Source organism: Patiria miniata, unplaced genomic scaffold (assembly GCF_015706575.1).
Source record: "Patiria miniata isolate m_02_andy unplaced genomic scaffold, ASM1570657v1 HiC_scaffold_6, whole genome shotgun sequence".
In the NCBI taxonomy this organism is placed as follows: Eukaryota; Metazoa; Echinodermata; class Asteroidea; order Valvatida; family Asterinidae; genus Patiria; species Patiria miniata.
In genome coordinates, this window is record NW_024037073.1 from 13,698,777 (window position 1) to 13,720,350 (window position 21,574).

Genomic DNA, 21,574 nt, shown 5'->3' on the forward strand with positions numbered 1-21,574 from the left:
ATTTATCTCTTAGTCTTTAATTGCAGCATTTACGTAGGCAAAACATAAATTTGGCAAAGCACACACAACGTTTTGCTCCTCAATCAGACTAGAATTTCTACGTGTAGTGTGTTATTCCGAGTTGTTTTAAAAGCAAAGTCATCTTCAATTTACTCTTTGGAGCTGACAGACCCTTTGATCCGGGCGACTGCGCAGTGTTGAGCAAAATACATGGCGAGTAAAAAAAAAACAACCAAATGTCGGGACCATTGTTTTAGTGAAGTTAGGCATGTAACACTTCCAAAATTTAGGATATGAAAGTCCAATTCATATGTTAGTGCAAGAATCATTCAAATCAATCATGTAATTTTCAAGTTAAGAAGGTTTAAACACAACCACCATTTTATAGTTCTGTCCACGGATTAAAAGAAGGTAAGTGTTCTTTCAGCAAAACGAAAACAGATCCCTTAGGGATGTGTGAATTGTTTTGTTTTGCTGATAGAACGCACACCTTTTTTGGTGATCCGTGGAAAGAACTTTAAAACGGCGGTGAATTATTTTTATACTAAAAGAAAGCTTATATGAATTGCGCTTTCATATCCCAGATTTTGGAAGTGCTACATGCAGAACTTCACTAAAACAGAAGTCCCGACATTTGGGGTTCGCTTTTTTTTAATCACCCTGTACATACCTTTTTGGACAAACACTCTTGATCACAAAGGAAATGTTTTTACGAACATCTGCGAACAGTCGTTTCAAAAATAACTCTTGCAAGCGAAAACATGTTGGCGTTCTTTATTTTTGAAAACGTCCCCGATGTAAAACTTCATGCGACATCCGGTTTAAAGACGACACAACCTTCAAAACTGCTCAAACTTAGTCTTCACGTCTTAAATAAGAGGCTTTCTGCCTAGTTTAGTCCTGTTATTTGATATCTCAAAGTCATGTTACCTAAAAGGTCACTGCCTGCAACTCTCTCAATACACTGCAACTTTCCAGACATAAATTATGGACATGATGTACAGAGAATAAATCAACGTTGTCTCCAGTATGTACTCTAGATCTCCTTTAGGTACGTGTCTCATGAAATCTCAAGTAATGACCAACTAAATCCTCCTAACAAAAAGAATCGATGACTGTCTTCGTAGAACACACCGTAAATAATGTTTAAACAAGTAGTTCTGGACGTGGTCAGGGAATGTGAGATATCATGTTCCTTCGCAAGATTATCCAGTCGGACGTCCCAAGGTAGATAGAGGACACACTTCTAAATACAAACCTTTTTATAAAGTTCTTGTGTGAGAGAAATCGCTTGATATATACCCACTTATAATGTCCACATTCATCAAGATGTCATACCACATAGTATATGAAAATGAAAGCTAACTAAGCTCTACCTACATGTGATGAGGCCAAGTAAAAAAACAAACATGTTTAGCGTCCTGCCTTAAAAAAAAAAACGAAGGAGGAGGCCTCTTTTTTCCCTTCCAAAATGGCTGCCCGACCCGTTTATATTTCACGATGGCTGCCAGCTTTTTTTAAATGGCCGCCACTTGGACTCAGGAAATGGCGTACCAACTTTAGATGGGCTATATGCAACTGATAAAGAGGCCAAAATTGTGTCACTGTTTAAAATTTATCATTTTGGGGGGTTAAAAAAAATTAAAAAGGAGGGGGCCTCCAAAAAGGAAGCAGGCCGGGACACTAAACAGGTTTTTTAAATTTTATTTGGCCTAAAGCACATGGAAGTTTAATATCTGAATAAAACTCGGGGGATCTCGAGATCGTGTGATTAATTATTTGTTCAAGTTTTTTCTTCATCCTGTCATTCACCTATCGACGTTTGTAGTGCAATTTCAACTGAACTTTATCACATTTAATGACACAGCCTTTGCACGCTAAAGCTTGCACATAGCTAGCTGTCACTTACTGGGCCTACGTTACACTGTGCACAACAACAGCCTTATGACTATCCCCGTTTCTGCAGGTTTACTCAAAGCCAAGGTTCCATTTCTGTCCTGTCTGTTACACATCAAATGACGCCCACAGACATGCTTGCAGCTTTTTTAGAGTAAAATAATGCTCCAATCTTTATTTTGGTCACGTCCATGCAACAGTGAAAATATTTTCAGAATTACAGTCCGTTTCTACATGTGTGCCCGACTGCCTATGTAATGTAAGACGAGCATGTATATGGTAGCAGCGGTCCTGTCAATTTATATGAAATCTCACCCTTGCGACTTTCCACATTTTACCTGAAGGTTTAGGCCAAATAGGTTTTGAAAAAAAATGAAGGAGGCCCTTTTTCTCTTCTTTTTTCCCCTCCAAAATGGCCGCCCGACCTAGCTATTTTTTCAAGATGGCTGCCAGCTTTTTTTTAAAAATGGCCGTCACTCGGACTCAGGAAATGACATACCAGCTTTATATGGGCTAGATGCAACAGACAAAGAGGCCAAAATGATGTCATTGTTTAAAATTTATCATTTTTTCGGTAAAAAAAGAAAGAAAGGAGGCAGCCTCCAAAAAGGAAGCGGGTGGGGGCGCTAAACATGTTTTGTTTTTTTATTTGGCCTTACTCGACGCAAGGTTCCGTGTTTGTCCCATCCAATACATGTACATTTCTGTAATGCTTTCCATTCTTTACTTCGGTCACGTTCTTTCTGCTCAAAACACAGCCAATGGTTACTAAGCTAATTTTATAGCAGCTGCCCTGTAATATTTGACCCCAGTCTGGAATCTTAAAGTTGTTTTGCAGGGTTTCTTTTACCATATTCTTGCATTTTCTGTATTTGCCACCGATATACTCGAATCATCAGGAATGATAATTGAAAAATACATGCAACTGGGGCAGTAACAGTAAGCATACAATGCCTGAATAAATCCCCGCCATCTGATTGGTGGGTCTTTCATCACGTGTCATGGTATTATTTATCCCGACGCATGGCAGGGCCACACCGCAAAAATGGAAGTTCCATTTCACGGTAAATAGAACTTCCATTGCACATTAACGCTATTGGTTGCGCTCTGGTGAGGTACATTTATAGTACCAGTTTACAAGAACTTACTAAACAGATGACAAGGATTTATTCAGGCATTGTTTAAAACAATTAATGAATGTTTTCCAATTACAATGGTGCAATACTGAAAATAATTTTGATTTGGTGACAGATGGAATGTTCCATTCCACTCGGCTTCATAATAATGGAACGCTCCATATTGCACACCATGAAATTATTGTTATCATTGCATTTATAAACAGTCAATTTTTGGTATAACACACATGCATATGTACCACTGAAATTAAAAAGTATAACTACCATACTGTATACATGTGATAACATTCTTTTTTTTTTTTTTTTTTTTTTTTTTTAGAAAGCAAGTAATCCTTCTCCAGATTGAAAAATGATTGGGACATCATAAAACCAATGTAGATTAAAGGGAATATACATCATTTGCTTTTGCTGTAATTTTCAGAAATGGGTGGAATTGGGGGGTTGGAAATATAAAGCAAATATAGTTACACTAACTTTTTGGAGGTTTTGGGTTCGAAAATGCTATAAAAACCAAGAAAAACGATCATTTTCCTGTAGTCTGGTTCCCTGACTCCATATAAGAAGAAACAGAGCAGTTTACATACATTGGGGGAATTGTAAGGTCAGGGAACCAGTCTAGCTGGCTCGTACCCGTTTATAGGTTTGTAATCGATTGCAAACAAGTGCAATGGTCAATTGGGGCCAGTATTTGAAAAAAAGCCAGTTGTTTCCAACGCTGATCGGCCGATCAGCGTTGGAAATTGATACAAAAATACCACTTTTCTTGAAAATGACAGTATACCAGGTGCCATAATTTTACAGGATGCTTTAGACTGTCATTTACCAACATCCTGTTAAGGTATTTCGCAAAAACTTGATAGTTTTATTTTTCGATGTTTGCAAATGTTGTATATTCCCTTTAATCCCACTTAAAAATATCAAACTTTCCCAACCTGACATACCGGTAATATCATACTATGTTACAAATCTTAGTACAGGTACATGTACATGTATGTTAATACTTTTGGCTTTATGCCAAACCACAATCTTGAAAAATCCTGATCCTCCACATTTTTAGTACACAATGCCAGTGCCCATCAGAGAGACAGTGGTGGATATGTACAATACAGAATTACTTCAGTTCTGATGTAACATCAATACAATTCAATAGATTCATGAGCAATACATATTTGAAATCAGACTGTGCCATTGCAAACACATGTACAATTAATATTTGCCTGAAGAGGGAAATAAACAATGTCAATGTAAGTTCCAGAATTTGATTTTAGGGTGAAGTGTTAGAAACTACGAGCATTTGGACTTTCGAGTGGGTGTAGCTAAAGAGCTCAGCCAGAGTCAAGTTATCATCCGGAAACCATTAACCTTTAACTCAACATGGTGACTTTGACCTTTGACCCCAGAACTAATCCCAATATGCCTGTACCAATGGGCAACCCCCTACCGAAGTTAGACACCAAAATTTCATTTCTAACTGAAGTTATCATATGGAAACCATTTACCTTTAACTAAACACGGTGACCTTGACCTTTGACCCCAAAACCAATCCCAACTTGCCTACTCCTAAGGGCAACCCCCTACCGAAGTTACAATCCCAAACAACATTTCTAACTCAAGTTATCATCCGGAAACTAAGCTGCCTGGACGGACATCCGGACGGACGCTGTAGGCGATGACAATACCCTCGAGCCTCTCGGCCGAGGGGTAAAAACTAAAAATTAGATTTAAGATCTTCTTGAAGTCCCGGAATAACATCTTTAACCCTAACTCCCTATCATAATTTACTAGGAACCATACCCATCCAGGCAAATTCCAACACCCACGTGGGAAATCGTTCACACACACTGTTGGACTTAGTTTCTGGAGGTATGCCAAACCCAATGTAAAAGACCATCAGTTTAGGGGTACTGTATCCATTCTAACAGATTTCAACAACACCTGCTGTTGGACTTTGAGGGGTTGAGTTCGGTTAGGGTCAATAACTATATTCCATGCAATGCTTCAGGCAATTGGTGTTTTTATGCACTGACTGCAATGCCTCATCTACCAACCCCCTCAAAGAAACCTGGGACTTGAACAGCCGTGCCTTTTTGAAAATCCTGGGACCGCTACTGGATGTGTCATTGTATAAGCACCATCGTCAGCTCTGGCTCTGAAGCAGAACCTGAGGTCACTGCTCTCTGGATTGACCAAGGGAAATCCGTAAAGAGGGTGCACTTGTTAACCGTTATCCTACCTGATATGTGTCTGCTTGGACCACTTGAGTGCCGCTCCTGTCGCGACTTGAGGATGAGTGAATGAACAGCCAGCACGAGTGCAGCCCCGTCCAAAGTTACACATCTAAGAGTTGGGATGAGGGGGTGCGTGGACAAAAACAAAATCCAGCAAAAGATTTTGTGAGAAATGGGCAATGATGGTGCATAAAACAAATACCAGATCTATTGGTCAGAAATGAAACAAAGTGTGATTTCGTTTCATAAAATGTAATGTGTTTTTCGTTCTAAACACTCGGGTACTTGATTTCACTCGACTGAAAAAGCTTCGCAGGGACAGGAATAGAAAACAAAATTTGATAACTTTTTCAGAGGGTTGGAGAGTCCATGAAGCAACAGAAGGATAGTTTTGTTTGGCATAATACATATAAGTTAAAACTATTAATAGAACAAAAATGATGTTTGCCCTTTTTCAGGGAAGCAGGTGCACAGAGTCAGCCAATAAAAATGAAACTGTCCACTTTCTCACCTTCATTGCATTTGCTTTTGCTGCAATTTTCAGAAATAAATTGATTTGGAGGATTAGCATGTTATAGCAAATATTGTTAAAATGACTTGTTTTATGTTTTGGGCTAGTAGATGCTGGAAAATCAAAGAAAACCAATCATGATCTTGTAGTCTGGTTCCGTGACCCCACTTAAGACAAAACGGAACAATTTATAGACTTTGGGGAATTGAAAGGCCAGATTATCAGTCTGGCAGGCTTGTACCCCTTCACAGGTGTGTAAGCAATTGCAAAGAAAATGCGGAATTACTAATTATGAAAATTAGGAGCACTTTTTGAAAAAAAAAAACATTTTTCTCCAACACTGGTCGGCCGACCAGCATTGGAAAAATACAATTTTTCTAGAAAATGTCAGCCACGATTTGTCGGAGCCGGAGTCGACTTCACTAAATCGTGACGTCATTTCATTCCCAATCATTCCTAAATGGTTTGATTGGTCAATTCGAATGCAGTGTTTTGTAATACAACAACTGCCGGGCGCATAACAAGATACAGAGCGCTTGACACAGGTTTTTTATTATCCACTGTCTATGACGCGCAACGGGTGAATGACCGAAGACCCGATATAGAAAGCGCCCGCTGATTGGTCAAAATCTAGAGGTCAATAGGCGGTTGTCTTGCCTTATTAATCAGCAAATCTGCTCACATATCATAGACCATGGCAAATGTACATACATGTAGACTAGGGGGTGAGTGGGGTGTCATTGCCCCTTTATGTTCAATTCTATGCCAGAATCACTAACCTTGGGATGGAGAAATGGGCACTGGGCATTTGAGCAGTTTGGATGAAATCTGCACACTTTGGACACCTTGTGGGGCACGTGGGCTGCAACAAAAAAAGAGAAAAAAGATAAGGGTATAAAAAAGTCAAACCAATTCACTGAATTTTAAGATTTTTGTTGTCATGTACTTGTACATCTTTTTTCCTGTAATACAATAAACTAGCCCTTTTTGGGTTATAAGGAAACATGCAGTGGAAATTCAGCTCATCTTGCTGTTATGCATATTGCTATGTGTTGCAACAATACACACAGGATCTTAACAATTGTTTTCATTGGAAGTGACAAGAAAGTGGTAATTTTTCAATTATTAGCAAATCCTTTCATCAATACATGTAACAGGGCGCTATTTTGCTTTTGTCACACAAGGTGCTCCTTGTCAAAAGTGCATATGAACAGTACAAAAATTAATCCTTCAAAATGAGTATATGACCCACAAAAAAAGTTTGGAAGAAATATTGACCACTACTCGTCCGAACAATTGCTGTTTAATATGATAAACAAGTACAAAGTGGAACATACTCCAAGAAAATGAAGAAAAGTTCGTACACAGAGCTATACAGACACTACTGTTCTGCCTTGAATGACATCACGTTATCATAAAACTAAAATGTTGAATTTGCTCCCTTTTACTGCTCCAAAGGAGTGGAAAGTCATACTAACATGGCAAGAAAGCTGTTTTAAATATATTTAAAGGCAATATACATGTACATAATTTGCTTTTGCTTTAATTTTCAGAAATGGATGGATTTGGGGGGTTTGGTAATATATAGCAAATACTATTATGCTGATTTTTTTTACGTTTTGGGTTCGTAGATGCTATAAAAACTAAGAAAAACAATCATTTTCCTATTGAAGATGAAACGGAGCAATTTATAGACGTTGGGGAATTGTAAGGTCAGGGAACCAGTCTAGCTGGCTTGTACCCGTTCAACATTCAACATTCTAGGATCTCGATTTCAAATCAAAAGTTGCTGAATCATGTTTTGAATTGGGCCTGAATCAGGCGTCCAAGACACATTCTCACTAGCCGATTGCAGCTACGCGATGTCACGCACTGATCCGACGAATTATAGCAACCGCGCGCACGCGTGCCAATGCTTGCGCGCGCTTTGCTTGAATAACAAAACAAACTACTAATTTGAATTTCCTACGGTGCTTCTTAAGAAGCACCATTAAAAAGGCCTTCTTTCGTTGATTTCTTCAAAATGACAGCTTGCCAGAAAGAATAATTTCACAGGGAGTTCAGTCCCCTTACTATCATTCAACCAAGTATGTTTTTCAACAATAATAACGCCAGTTACTTTTTAGATGGCTGCAAATGATGGACTCTGGCTTTAAAAGAAGTACAAAATAAACTTTAGGAAATACATACATGACCCTGTACCTTGAGTGGGTGGTACAAAAACTGCAGGAGGACTGACCGCTGTTGGGTGGCTCTGTTTCCTGGTTGCATGAGTGTACGGACAGTTGGGTCGGCTGCATCGAGAATCGTACTTGCAGTTGGGATGGATGAACAAACACTTGTCTCCAAACTTGCAGTTGGGAAAGGTCCTGTTTGTGTAGAAAAGCGGTGGTTTTTATTCCATCATCAAAAGAGGACAAAAAAACTGAAACCGAAAACATGATTAAATGTAATAAAATCTGTGGTCATTCGTGACAGTAAATAAATATAAACTCAACCATCAACAAGAAAGTGAGCTAATTCCAAAGGTCATCAAAAGAGGGAAAACAAATTTTTGAAATTAACTCAAATTATCACTGAAAATATTCTTAAGGCCGGAAAAAAAAGTTTCCGGTTTCTGGTATGTGCGCGCACGTGTTGCCGTAACCATGCACGTCGGCAACATTAATTAGTGAGCAGACGAATGTAAGGGAGCAGACTAATGACCAAATTACAAAGTTTTTTTTTCAATGTAAGATGATGTCTCAATACCGCCAAACTCACTGGTTTGATTGGATCTTGCTGATGCACAATTTTAACGTGTTTTAGACATGTTAGATGGGGTTACGATCGAGTATAAGCATTGTGTTACTACTCATGCTAGAGGTTATGACGTGAACTTGGGAAGTGTTTTGTGAAGACGTGAAAGACAAAACGTTTTGTTTTAACTTTTCGGAAGCATCAGGGTCACGGACCTGCATAAAAAAAGTGGGTCGGTCCGGTTACCGCAAGCACTCCCGAAACAGAAGTAATATACATGTATGTGTGGCACTATTGCTGGGCATATTTACCAGCTGCTTTTAAGGCTTTTATTGCAACACCTTGAAACTAACGTTGAGAATGCACTTTTGTTATTAACAAATTTTTTTTCCACCTTTTTGTTTCATTGCATTTCACCTCCGAATATTCAAATTCGAAAATAAATATTCAATTATTCAATAATTGATTGAATATTTGAATATTCGGCACAGCCCCAATGCAATCTGGGAACAGAAAGTCACTTGGCTTGGTCATGCAGTACGACAGGGTGGTCTTGCAGCAGCAGGGTGGTCTTGCAATGGCTCATGCCATTTTTTCAATGGGGAGCGCCAATAAAATCATTCACACTATATTAACTAATGCACCCTTGTCACGGCTATTTCTTCTTTAGGGGGAGACCGTTCGCATACGTGTACATCACAATCCTTCTTTTTGCTACTGCATTTTTTTTTTTTTTACGGAATTTATTTTGGGGGGGCTAGACAAAATTTTTGGGGGGCTACAGCCCCCCCCCCCCTAGCCCCCCCATAGAACCGTGCCTGGCTGAACTAACTGCTGTAGCACTGCACCAAAGCCAAATTACCCCTGCACCATGCCATATTTTCAATGGGGAGCGCCAATAAAATCCTAAAATCATTCACACTATATTAACTAATGCACCCTTGTCACGGCTATGTCTTCTTTAGGGGGAGACCGTTCGCATACGTGTACATCACAATCCTTCTTTTTGCTAATGCATTTTTTTTTTTTTTACGGAATTTATTTTGGGGGGGCTAGACAAAATTTTTGGGGGGCTACAGCCCCCCCCTAGCCCCCCCATAGAACCGTGCCTGGCTGAACTAACTACTGTAGCACTGCACCAAAGCCAAATTACCCCTGCACCATGCCATATTTTCAATGGGGAGCGCCAATAAAATCCTAAAATCATTCACACTATATTAACTAATGCACCCTTGTCACGGCTATTTCTTCTTTAGGGGGAGACCGTTCGCATACGTGTACATCACAATCCTTCTTTTTGCTAATGCATTTTTTTTTTTTTACGGAATTTATTTTGGGGGGGCTAGACAAATTTTTTGGGGGGCTACAGCCCCCCCCCCTAGCCCCCCCATAGAACCGTGCCTGGCTGAACTAACTGCTGTAGCACTGCACCAAAGCCAAATTACCCCTGCACCAGCCACAACACTCACAAGAAGTGGACGGTTGTTGCGTCAGCGGGCAGCAGCCTACGTCGTCTGATGGTGATGATGATAATTGCTTTTACCCAAGATTATTATCATAATTATTTATTATTATTATTATTATTATTATTTATTTATTCTCATCATGTAAAAACATGAAACTTGTCTCCTCGTGCTGCACACAAATATAATGTATAAAACACTTAACAACTTCAAATTAAAAACCAAAAAAACATATTACACAATATAAGAACACTGACAAGAGTATTACTTAAGATAGCATTACTTCTAGCCATGTTCCTTAATATGGAAATTCTCATTAAAAAAACACCTTGAAGATAGCTATTAAAAGGTGGTGAATCTCCTTTTATGGAAATTACAAAGGACTAAAGATACGTCATGAACATGTACATGTACATGTACGCACACTAGTCTTTCGCCCATCTGGTAAAAAAAAAAATCTAACTAGATTTATGTTTGTGGACAAACACAGGGCTGTTTCGGTAACTTTTTTTGTGACATGTGACATGTAAAGTTTCAAACTTGTATAAGTTCCATCCAGAAAACATGTGTACAAACAATGTAGTTCTGTTTATAAAAACAGTGGCATATAAATATGTGATTACATTCTAATATGGCTTTGAATTATGACGTCACATATCACGTGATGATGTCATGATGACGTCATGATGACGTCATATTAATTTTCACCTATCATCATCTATAACAACCTGCCGCTAGAGGGCGCTCTAACATTTTCGACATCACCGTTAATTTTCTGTATCGTTGAAAGCAAGTTTTATATTACAAAAATGTAATATAAAGACGGGGCTGTCAGATCCCAGAAATGACTCTAGGAATTTTTAAATCAACGTCCCTGTGATCCTCTTGCATTGTACAAGAAAATCCCGTTGAAGTGGAATTTGGATTAGGGCAGTGTTGTAGTCGAGTACTTTTTGCCGAGTACCGAGTACTGCCGAGTACCTAGGTTGCCGAGTCCGATTACGAGTACGAGTACTTGTGCTTCCGAGTACAAGAACAGGTCTCCGAGTACTAGTACTTGAACGTCCGAGTACGAGTACGAGTACTTGTATTTCCGAATACGGCATCGGGTACATTGTGCTTGAAGCCTAAAATTATGTGTACTGTTATTTGAAATTAATTTGATTTTTAAATCGGCAACAGCAGTCTCAAATCAATGTACATTGTAAATGTATTTTTCAAGGAAAGACTACACAGCTAAGATACAGACATGAAAGTTTAGGTCAACTGTCAATTTATATAAAATTAATCTACAGTGTTGTGCATTTCATTTTTATTATTATTATTCAGGTATTTTCGGGTCCTTGGATTCCTCAGACAAAAAAACACACAAGTGCAACAAGCATTCAAATGGCTGAGAAAAGGGTGTTTCTTCTGCATGAGCTTGATGAAGTTCGAAGTTTTTCCCATGTATGTTTCTGATATGCGAACACGGAAGAGCACAAAACATGCACGCTGCACTAACGCCATTTTGGACAAATTCCCTGTGATCCTTGAACCCAAACTTCAGACAAACAGTGGACACAGACGACATGATACATGTATTTTGGGGTTCTGCAGAGATAACTTATACAATTTAGGTACAAAAAAGTGAAAAGTGCCATGGTACACGTACAATGTCCACGTACAAAGTTCACATGCAACGTGTTACGTGCATGCAAAAAAACCCGGCAGATTCACGTTTTCTTGGTGTCTAGGCATATTTAGTCTGCTTCCTACTGGTACCGTAGGCCTCTGTTTAAGGCTAGGCCGCTGTGGACCTGCTGCTGTAACCAGACTAGGGGCCATCTTTCAAACCTCGGCTTTGGCTGTGTCTCTTTCTCCATTCATGCACATTGGCAATGGGGCTGGACCCGTATTATAGGACCGAAACCGGGGTTCAGAAAACGGCTTTGCTCCAATCACCCAAGTTAATCGTACGACTATTTTGAGGAACACCTCAGCATACAGTGTGTACAACGATTGGCCAGTGTGCCCACATACATGTATGGCAAATGGGTCATTGTGTGTAATTGGCCCAGGCCCAGTCAGACCTATACAGTCCCAATCACGGCTAGCTGTTAATTGTGTTTGTCTGGACATGTGTAGAGTAGAGAAAATTTTGACTTCTCCTCAATCGACCAATTGAAAATGAAAGTATCGATAAAATAAGGCCGTGGTAACGTAAGTGATATACTATTTTTTATCGAATTCCACTATTTGAGTACAAGTACTTTGTTTTATCGAGTACTGTAATTCGAGTACGAGTACTTTGATGATCGAGTACAATTTCGACATGTGCGAGTACAAGTACTTTGCTGCTCGAGTACGAGTATCACCATATCGAGTACGAGTACTTTGACATTTGGGTAGTGGTACGAGTATGAGTACTCCCAAAAAAGTACTCAAGTACGAGTACTGAGTACGAGTACTACAACACTGGATTAGGGCCATAGAATGTACTTCCAGTAGGCTTGTCTTACTAAAAACAAAAAAGAGCTATAGACAAGGACCAACTGTAGCTACTGACTAGGAAAAATATTAGATTTTATGTAATTTTATTTTTGGACGTCTGGCAGTGTAGAATTCACAATTTATAGAGCAAGCTCATCTCAGATTTTAAGTCACAAATGTACGTTGTACATCATGTACATGTACAAGAAAAGGGATCAACAGGCATGCAACTGGAAAAATCACCCAAAACGAGGAAATTCACATTTTTCCCAGACTTTGTACAGTGTTTTTCTATTTTCAATGGCACACATGGGAAGTAAAAAAAGAGGAAATCAGCTGATCCGAGGAAAAGTTGCATGCCTGGATCAAGAGCACAGGATGAACAGACATTACATGTATGCAAAGGAAAAGCAGGAAATCTCATAACATACAAGTATTGCATATTTTTATTCATTGCTTTTTGCACGTGTACATTGTACACGTGCAACTGACATTCAGTATGATCCCTTACACATGAAGGTCACACTTTTTCAGGCCTTTACAGTGCTCCATCATCAAATGTCAAACAGGGAACCTTATGGAAGATGATAGGGCAGGGACAAACAACTGGGAACCCAATACTAATTGACCAAACCAATCCCATTAATTTGTCAAAATGAAATGATGTTTGACATTCGGACACCACCTTTCTGGAAGGTTAATTGCGTATGGTCACTTTTTTTAAAGATCTTTATTTTAAATATGTTTTTAAGATGTGCTACCGTACATCTTTATAATAATAATAATAATATTTACTCTTTTCGCCCCAATAGGGTGACTTTCCCATAGACTTGTGCACAAACCTAAACTGTCACCTAACCCAAGTTTACCTTATGTTTTTTCCACGAAATTGAGTATTTATACTAATTGGACCATGAGGAATCGATCTAGATGGTTAGCGACAGCAACAGTCCTTGTCCTAAGGGTCGTTTTCATAAAAGGGCGACAGTTATTTTGTCGCCTCAATAAGGTGTATCGCCCTATTGTGGACAGAGTTCGCAAAACCTGTCGCCCTATTACAGTAATAGTAGTAATAATAATAATAATACATGTAAAGGTACCATTAAGGAGACTCGTTATCATAATTTCTTCGCACGATGGGAGACATTGGTCATTAGGGAGACATTTTCATGTCTCCCTAATGTCACAGCCCCCCTTTAGAGGCAAAATTTTTGGAGTCGCCATTAGATTATATTTGTTGCACGTGGTCTAATTAGTAAACATACCGAAATTCGTGGAAAAAGGACAAGGGAATATTGGGTTAGGGCACATTTAAATTTGAAAATTTTTGTGCACAAGTCTATGGGGATGTCTTCCAAATGTCCAATCCAGGGTAAGTATCATTATCATCATAATAATTACTACCTTCATATTATGTCTCCCTTATGACCGGTGGCTCCCTCCATTAAAAAAATTGCAATAACGTGTCTCCCTAAAGTACCATTTACTCGTATAAGAAGAAGAATAATTTGGGAGGCTAATCATCCTTACTCGCAGCTGGGAAGCTGAATTGGGAAGGAAGCAGCTTCAACGTGGTCGAGCCGCAGGCATGTGGCGCCTTTGGCAGCCAGCCACATCGACCCATATATGACCAAGGAGCACAGCCTGAATTTGAAAGTGTTTGATTTTTCCGGGGGGAAGAAAACCGGAAAGTGGCACAGGAGAGAACCAACGCACAACTCTACTCACATACGGTCCGCAGCCGGGAATCGAACCAGGGCCACAGTGGTGAGAGGAAAGTTCTTTACGCACTAGCAACCTACACTTGTATGCCACCATGTAAACCTCTCTTATATCTGGGTGAGTTTTATAGGATAATTTGGGTTTTTTTTAAAGACATTTCTATAATCATTCCACCCTCAGAACTTAAAGCGTCTGCATATGAGGGCTAAAAAGCCTTTGTCTTTGTATACATGAAACCAATTCGGGCAATTCAAAATGCAGTACCCCACCAAGAGTTTGCCATAGAGAGTTAATTTTTCCCATTGCATTGTGTGGGAGATGGTCGACAAATTCGCAGCGCGGGACATTTGAAATTGTTGCTTTTTCCGGTCAGTCGTTTCGTAAGCGTATGATTCGAGTATACGTTTGCCCTTTTCTTTTCTTTTCATCACTATGGTGTTTTTTTGTAAGGCGGCAAAATGCTATGTCACAATCTATAACAAATTAGCTCAAGTTGTCTGCTGACACTCATTCAAATGGGCCATGTTTTGTCGACCGTAAACTTTAAAACTGGACTCTCCATGGCAAACTCTTGGTGGCGCACTGCATTGTGAATCGCCCGAATTGCATTCATAATCATGAAAATGAGAACTTGAACTGACTGTACAAGACTGGTTTAAGATATACCCCGGACATAGCTTACAATACAACTTATCCAACTTGGTTACATACTGGTACATGTATGCACTCACCTGCATGGTGTGGTAGGATGGACATACAGACAGTCACTGCCGTTCTTACATGCTGGCCAGAACATACAACGCTCAGCCGTGGATTTTTCCTTCTTTGTTGGACTGGGGTCCTCCTCTTGAAACGGCTCTGTAAATGGAAACGGAGGAATTCACTACTTTGACTGACAGCACACATTTTTCTAAGCTGTGAATAGAATATCTCAATCACAATTGAAATCACTGGTAAGGTTGTGAAGTTACACACACACAAATTAAAATCGATATACATGTATATACAAATTTCCACAATCTATTACATTGAACCCACATTAAAAAAGTGGGTCCTTTTATTCATGAGATTTTCCATGAAGTTTTTGTATTAAACAGGATCAAGAGTGCATATGTACGAACAATTTGCAAAGCATTAGAAGCATTTTAGTACTCAATCACATCCCAGGAAATTTATACACTTTTCTTTGATCAGCGAGTACAGGTTTTGTGTCAACAAGATTCAACAAGGTCGTGGGTTCGAGTCCCATCCAAGTGATTTTTTCCAACTTTCACTCGGGGGGTAACACACTGAGTATACAGTGTTTAAACGTCAGTGAAGGGCAAAACCTAATTTGATTTATATCACCCCGGCGCAAAAATTCCATCATATAAGATTCAAATGATAATGTTTGATGTTTTAAATTTGCATCTCCTACCTTCAACGCACATACCGAGGCAGGCGGCAGCTCGTGTGTGAAAAGGTGTTGGCTATTAAACTGCTTGTGCAATTAAATGCTGTTTGACAGTTTATCAAACTTTTGTCAACCTTAGTTGCAAGTAAGGTCAGGACTATTACAAAAGATGAACAATGACATGGAACGTCTTTCGAAGGTTTCTCACTTGTACTTCTTTTGGTTACGCCCAATGATATTCACTTCATATCATGGGAGTGATTGTGGACGTGAGGCTCAATCACTGATGATCACTGTGTGGTTTTAATTGCTTGGGTTATATATCGTCTGTTGTAATTTAGGGTTTTAATTTTGTGTGGTTTTAATTTCTTGGATTATTTTTGGGAATGTATTCATTATGTCTTTTATTGTGTTTTTTGTAATTTGTTTTTAGGTAATCCAGGGCCCCCAGGGAGAACAGTTCATTGACAACTGATGGGGCTACCCTGGTAAAATAACAAGAAATAAATACATAAATAAATAAATAAATAAATAAAACTTATTTTTCATACATTTCTCTCATCGTCATACCTTCGAGTGTAAACTGCATTTCTTCTACTTCGTCCAGATGGGGCTTCCGTGTAACAAATGTCAGACGGCTGTCTCCACAGAGGTATTCATCAGTGGCTTGCTGTTGCTGCTGCTGCTGCAGCAACTGTTGTTTTCTTTGCTGCAGTATGATCTCTTGCTGCAAAGCCAGCTCCTCTTGTTGCAGTCGGGCCAGTTCTTCCTCTTCCTGCTGCCGCTGTTGCTGTTGCTGCTGCTGTTGCTGCTGGAGTTCAACAAAGTCAGCGTACATCATGCTGTTATCTACCGTTCGCGTGAAGGAGAGACGGGGTGCAACTCTCGCTGACTTTCGCTGCTTGGTCTTGGCCTTTGAATGGGTGGCGCCCTCTAGAGTCACAATGAACTTGGGACTGACTGGTCTCGCAGACGCTTCACTGCAAAGAAAAGGTCACAATGCTCTTTATGGAAAAAGTATCTTCAAGAATGTCATTTGGGGTTTGACAACATATATGGCCCGACAGTTCTCATGAAGAACCTAACCGAACGTCATGGGTGTGTTCGAACGTGCTACTTGGTGTTAAGACAAGTATACTCCCAAGCGCACGAACGGCAGGAGTACGACCCACAGGTTAGCACGAGTATACTCTCGGCCATACTCTTGCACTGAAAGAAATGCGCACGCAACATTTTCCTACACCTCAGGAGTAGCATGAGTAACGCACTCGAACACACCCCCTGAATCCTCCAAAATCCACCACTGTACAGAAAAGCAACACACCATTCGTGCATTTTAGCTTTCAGGGGCCATCCAGATCCTTGTCAAGTAATGGCGCAATTTCCTTCAACATCTTCCAAAAATCAAAAGTGCATTTTTAAAGGATCTGGGGGTTAGGTTGAGGAGGGAAAAGTAATGACATGCTGATTCAAAATACAATGAAGTCCGCCAATGATATGACTTTTTTAGAAAATGCTGCTGCTTGTGAAGACTTGTGATGCCTTGATGACAACTCTGATTGATTGATTGACCTCAAGACTGACCTTTGGCAGGAGGTCAGTGGGGTCGGAGTGTACACTGGTTCAGCAACCCGCTGGTCGGCATTGTCATCCTCAACCACGTAGACAAGTTCAGTTTTGGTCCCTGATGACAGGCATATCTGTCTAGAGTCTGGACTCTCGGTTTCATCTGCTATGCAGAATGCAAATAGGCGGAAAGAATGGTCAGTAACTCCCCAGTTGACATTCAAAAGTTGTCCACTGCTGTTATTTTTTTTCACACCAAAGAGACGCATGGCTCAAGTGTAAAACTGAAACTACCAAGCATCCAAGAGGGGGTAAAATACAAATATCTTTTTATAAACTTAATTTTCTTCGTGAAAATAAAAACCAGTCATTAGCTATGGTGGACTGGGATTGTCCTCCTGTAACATCTCTCTAAATTCCAAATGAGAGGTTGCAGCTATTATCAGACGGACTCATGAATTTATTTTATTAGATGACTGGACAGTTTTTCACCTTGTTCTTCGTCATCAGCGTAATACTCTTCGATCTGCTGCGAGGTTGTTGCAGGATCCGCCGTCACCGTGATGAAATCCTGCGCGTCATAGTCTCGCTCAGTTAGCTCCATGATGCGGGAGCGCGACACCAGTCCCGTCATAGGCATCTCCACCTGGACTCTCTGATGGGCAGACCCAGCATGTCCCTGGGGCTGCCTGGGGACAGACAGACTCTCCTTAGCTTCCTGGACTGCCTTCAGGAGAAGGTTCCTCTTTTTAGGCGATTGCTGCTGCTTCCTGTTATAAATATAACAAAACAATCATTGCCGACTGCTGTGATATGGCACACATGTTTTGTACACCTTAGAAGGCCGTGTGTGCTGTGCGTCCCTGGGGTAAAAAGATTACCTGTCCCACATCACCACAGGCTTGAGAAAGTGTGGCCATGAGGCCAATTTGCAGGATAATACTGAGGACACCCTCTCGTCAGCAAACCTGCATATTCTCAGATGTCCAGGGCTTCTGAGAATTAGTTACGTAAAAAAGGAATAATAGTGTCCTGGAGCAGTTGTCAACCTCTGGTTTGAAACCAGTTAAGGGTCTAGTCGCCCATAATGGCCCAAGCGGGGCCCAATTTCACGGCGCTGTTTAGCACAAAAATTTGCTTAGCACAAAAATAGTCTGGCTTATAAAAGCAGGTAACCAGCCAAAACTCCACGTGATGTATATTGCTCGTGATCAGTATGCAACTGTTGTTTGCTTAGCATAAAAATTACATGGAGTTTTGGCTGGTAACCTACTTTTATAAACCAGACTTTTTTTGTGCTAGGCAAATTTTTGTGCTGAGCAGCGCCGTGAAATCGGCCCCTGTAGGCAAGGGGCTATTTTCGGCGACCAGGCCCCTACCCCGTTTTAAACCACACGTTTAAAACTGCTCCTCTACATTATTATTCCCATTCAAAAATACATGTACCTTGGAGAAAAACTTCAAAAAAGTAAAAAAAAAACAAAATGACAACATTCCGACGGCGTTTAATTCAACAAGGTTCAGGCCACTTCTATGGTGCGCATCGGGCGCTTGGTTCTCTCAAAATCTAATTCTTCTGATGTGGAGATCATATCAGTGGTTCTTGGGCACCCAGGTGTAGTAGGCGTGCACAGTGCATTCTGTATGCATATGCGTGGAGTGCAGTGTCTTGTGACTGGTATTAAACATCACTGACCAGTGTTAAGACAGCGTTTTAAGACCACCAGATGGCAGGCTTTCGACCAAAAGGAATGGGTAAACTGTCTCAAGTATTTACGAATAAAGAATACGGGGAAGAGTTTTGAGGAATTAAAGGGAATGTACATCATTGGCTTATGCTTTAATTTTCAGAAATGAACTATTTGAGGGGTTAGTATAAGAGATCAAATTATTGTTACACTGACATGTTTGAAGTTTTGATTTCGAAAATGCTGGAAAAACCAAGAAAAACAAAAATGTTCAAGTAGTCTGGTTCCCCGACTCCACTGAAGATGAAATGGATCAATTTACAGATGCCGGAAAATTGTACGCTAAGGGAACCAGTCTAGCTGACCTGCACCCATTCATGAACATAAAACCAATTAGCTATCAAAATTGGACTGAAAAAATTGTAAATTTGGAGCAGTAGTGAAAAATAGTTAGGTTTTTCCTACGGTGGTCGGCTGACCACCGTTGGAAATGTAAACAAAAATATAATTTTCTTGAAAATGACTTTACACCAGGTGCCATAATTTTACAGGATGCTTCAGACTGTCATTGACCAACATCCTGTAAGGTATTTCGTAAAAACTTGGTCATTTTATTTTTCAATGCTTGCAAATGTTGTATTTTCCCTTTAAAAGGAAACATGAGTAGTTAGAAGGAAACATGAGTTGCATTTAGTCAAGCTGAATCCAAGAGAGGGGTTTCGTGCTCTTTTAATTTTATCATTTTAAAGTGTGATCCCCTTGTTATTCCAAACTTTCATCCCGAAAAAAATAGATTCCTTTTCTACTTCGCTATTTTTCTAGCAATACAAAAGTTAGTCACTTGAATGAGACATTGACCAAAGCAATCGGCCCTTGTTTGGTAATTGAATTATTACTTTACAATTTGGAATTATTGGCTGCAAAACAATACTTCCATTCTCGCACGGTAGGCTGGTTTCCGCCCCACGAACAGTATCCATAATGTACGGACCGGGAGCTAGTCTGCTCGATTAGTGGATCTGTTTGTTCGCGATCTTCAGAGGGTTGCAGACATCAAAAAAAGGGGGGGGGGAATATATTTTTGGTTGGAATAAAACTGCTTTGTGTTGTTGCTGGCTTTGTGTTGTTGAGAACAATGCATCAGATTTGCATATACAGTCGAGTCTCGTTATAACAAACTCGTTCGGACCTAGCCAAATTGTTTGTTATATCAGAATTTTGTATTAAGAGGAACATCAGTCCCATTCATTGTGTACATATAAATGCACAGTCGGGACCAAGGCTTTATGTTTGTCATAACCAGAATTTTGTATTGACAGAGTTTGTACAAACGAGAGTCGACTGTAATAGACCAATCTGCAATGGGAAACCCAACAGCATGGAAAAAGAACAATTGCTGCCAGGAAAAGTCACTATACATCTGTCCTACCTGATTATCTTGAAGCGTCTGGGAGCCATCTTGAGTGCCTTCTGTTGCAGTTTTGCAGTCAGAGCTTGATTGGTTGAAGCTTCAGCGGCAGAGACAGCCTTCTTCAGCAAGGAGGTGTTAGCCTGCTTAGCCACTGGAAGAGTTGGTCTGTACGTAAAAGCAAACCAATATCTGTTATTTGGGTTCTTTTTTTTTTTTTTACTTTTGTCTCTTACCACTCAAAAATTACTTACATGTAATATAGAAATTGTATCTCTGATAAGTGGCTCACAGAGCTGATGGCTCACAGAAATTATCCTATTTCAATAGAAATTGTCAATATCAGTTATCATTAGGATAATCAAAATATTCATGTTTGGACAATAAGGTTGTTGGCTTGTTTACTCTTTGTCACTATTTACCTCCCTTGCAATCCTAAGCTGGATAAATGTAGACAAATTTGCTTGTTTCTACTTTTTGGCTGTTACTTGGGTATGCAAGACCCCATGGTATACAAAACTATTAGTGCAATGTCGTCTGCGCAACATCCAGTCTGAGGTTAGGGAATTGGAACGCAATGAGGCTGCAATTTATTTTGTCTATTTCCATTCAATTTGGACATAAAGACTTCAGAAATGGTTCTACAAAGGGAGATGAAGCAAAAGCTGGAAGACAAAACCGAGGTTTGGGAAAATCCCTCATGGCCCAATTATCCGACCTCCTCTGGGGCAGCACGGTGCTGGCAACCTTCTTGCCAAAGCTGGCAGGCTCATCACTGTCCTCGTCTTCTACATTTAGAACTTGGCCAATCACAGAGCCCGGAGCCTTGCGTTTACGGGAGGCCTACAAAGCAGACACATGGGATACATCACATGTCAGTCAGTATAGTCTCATGAAAAGCTACCCTTGATAGGGACAGTGTTTCCGACTTACTTTGAAATAAACAACAGGAAATTCAGCATATTATGCAACTCTGAGGACTGAAAGAAAATAATTATGCAGTAATGAACTGCACTTGACAATACTGGAGATGTAATGAGAAAACAAAGTGTTTAAACCCTACTTTCCTTTAACTCTTTCGCTACGGCGAGCCGCTGACAGCGGCACATACAAATTGTACAGGTCGTACGGAGAGCCGCTGGCAGCGGCTCGGTTGCGTCGCTATGAATAAACAGGGTATCCCCATGACGTGGGCCATATCTACATAATTTATATCGTATAACCTCTGACCCTAGTTTGAGTCGCTGCCAGCGGCTCTCCGTCTGGCCGGGGTGTGCTTTTTGTTATTGTGAGCAGTTTGTTTACGGAGATACATTCAAAGATGGCGGCGCCCACATCGACGCTCGGCGGAA

At 40.2% G+C, this 21,574-nt stretch overlaps 1 protein-coding gene across 4 annotated transcripts in view; it reads right to left on the reverse strand.

Annotated features, from left to right (window-relative positions):
- LOC119742853 (zinc finger CCCH domain-containing protein 14-like) overlaps positions 1–21,574 on the reverse strand; it is a 35,419-nt gene that overhangs the window by 4,583 nt on the left and 9,262 nt on the right. For 2 of the 4 annotated variants that reach the window (XM_038219057.1, XM_038219058.1), the window contains exons 6-14: positions 20,941–21,065; positions 20,244–20,390; positions 17,619–17,896; positions 17,145–17,289; positions 16,131–16,540; positions 14,899–15,025; positions 7,974–8,140; positions 6,551–6,633; positions 5,266–5,369 (exon numbers count right to left, since the gene is read on the reverse strand). In XM_038219057.1, the coding sequence (XP_038074985.1) occupies positions 5,266–5,369; positions 6,551–6,633; positions 7,974–8,140; positions 14,899–15,025; positions 16,131–16,540; positions 17,145–17,289; positions 17,619–17,896; positions 20,244–20,390; positions 20,941–21,065 (1,586 nt within the window). Of the gene's footprint in view, positions 1–5,265; positions 5,370–6,550; positions 6,634–7,961; positions 8,141–14,898; positions 15,026–16,130; positions 16,541–17,144; positions 17,290–17,618; positions 17,897–20,243; positions 20,391–20,940; positions 21,066–21,574 lie in introns of all 4 variants that reach the window. The other 2 variants (XM_038219055.1, XM_038219056.1) reach the window with 1 other exon arrangement.